Genomic DNA, 1,505 nt, shown 5'->3' on the forward strand with positions numbered 1-1,505 from the left:
ATCTAGCCTTTATCACCTCAGGGCTGCAGTCCAGCTGCTGATGGAGGCAGCTGGGGGCCGCTGAGTGGAGGCCAAAGTCCTCATCCTCCTCACTGGGGAAGACGGGCCTCCCCAGCATCTCTGGGCTGAACTCTGAGCCTTGCTCTAGGATCCCTGGGGCTGCGGGAGGGACCAGGCGTCTGGACGCCTGGGACAGTTATCAGCTTAGGTGGCTGGGAGACGTCCCCCCCAGCCGTTGTCCTCCCCGAATAACTCTTGGGACAGGGTTTGTCAGGGCCCGGCTGCCCCACACACTCTCTGCGCCTCCTTCCCTTGCAGCGGTCACCCGTGCAGGCCAACAGCTCCTCCGGCAAGACGGCCGGGGCCCCCACGGGCACGGTGCCACAGCAGCTGCAAGTCCATGGCGTCCAGCAGAGTGTCCCCGTCACCCAAGAGGTGCCAGGCCAAGGCGGGCGGTGGCAGGGGCAAGGGGTGCCAGCCCAGTGGCCTCTGCATCCTCCTAAAGCTGTTTGTCGGGGTGGTGGTGGGGAAGCCGGTGGGGGTCCAGCCCCAGCCGGCCACCGGGGCCTGCGGCAAGCAGCTCTGCTTCTCTCCAGACTCTCCGTTCTCATCTAAATACTGAGGGCCAGGGAGCTAGGTGGTTGGGGCTGCTGTGGAAAGCACCTCAGACTGAATAGGCACTGGGAACAGCTTCGAGAAGCAACTTGGTATCTCCAGGCCCATTTGCCTGGAGCCAAGTCCTGGCTCGCCCCCAAGGGGCTCAGGGAGAGGCCTCAGCCTGTTAAGTCCATGCCCCATCTTCCAGAGGAGGCCTCACTCTGAGCTGCCAGCCACCGTGGCCAGAGCAGGTTATAAGGCAAGGGTTGTCTGTCATTTGGTCATTACCAGTCAGGTTGGGGGGTGGTTTCCACCCCCTCAGAAAACCAGATGAAAGCCATAGATGCTCTCCCTGGAGGAAAGCAGAAACTCCACCCTGAAGGACTCAACAGATATTCTCCAGCCAGACACCACAGCCCCTCGGAATCTAGCCCTGAGTTCATCACTCAGCTGCTCCCTGCCTCCCAGCCTCTGTCCCTCACTCTGTTCTGAGGGTAATGCCGGCGTCCCCGCCATAGCATGGAAGTGAGGACTTGCTGGATGCCGAGGTGCGGGATGACCATGTAGGCAGTTGGGGTGGGGAGCAGGGACCGTCCTTGGTCAGCTCCAAGTTCAGCTCTCAGTCCTACTTCCTGTCAGCCTCACCTGGTAGAGCCTGGGTTCACCATGGCACCCAGAGTCAACCTGCTAAGGAACCTGGAAGCCACATGATGTGGGGCCAGTAGTGAAAAGCTGGAGAAAGGCTGATGCCAGTGCTGGGGACAGGGGTGGCGCTTGAGGACAGGCGGGCAGCCATCCTGGCCATGGCTATCGCAGTCTGACTTGCCTTTCCCTCCCCGCAGAGGTCGGTGGTTCAGGCCACTCCACAGGTGCCCAAAGCTGGCCCCGTGCAGCAGCTCACCGTGCAA

The 1,505-nt window shown here is 61.7% G+C and overlaps 1 protein-coding gene across 1 annotated transcript in view; it reads left to right on the plus strand.

The window, feature by feature from the left end:
- The window catches only part of RFX1 (regulatory factor X, 1 (influences HLA class II expression)), a 25,384-nt gene that overhangs the window by 10,772 nt on the left and 13,107 nt on the right, over positions 1-1,505 (plus strand). Inside the window, exons 5-6 of the mRNA XM_010855520.1 lie at positions 319-435; positions 1,440-1,501. Of these exons, the coding sequence (XP_010853822.1) occupies positions 319-435; positions 1,440-1,501 (179 nt within the window). The remainder of the gene's footprint in view (positions 1-318; positions 436-1,439; positions 1,502-1,505) is intronic.

Source organism: Bison bison, unplaced genomic scaffold (assembly GCF_000754665.1).
Source record: "Bison bison bison isolate TAMUID 2011002044 unplaced genomic scaffold, Bison_UMD1.0 scf7180017864365, whole genome shotgun sequence".
NCBI lineage: Eukaryota > Metazoa > Chordata > Mammalia > Artiodactyla > Bovidae > Bison > Bison bison.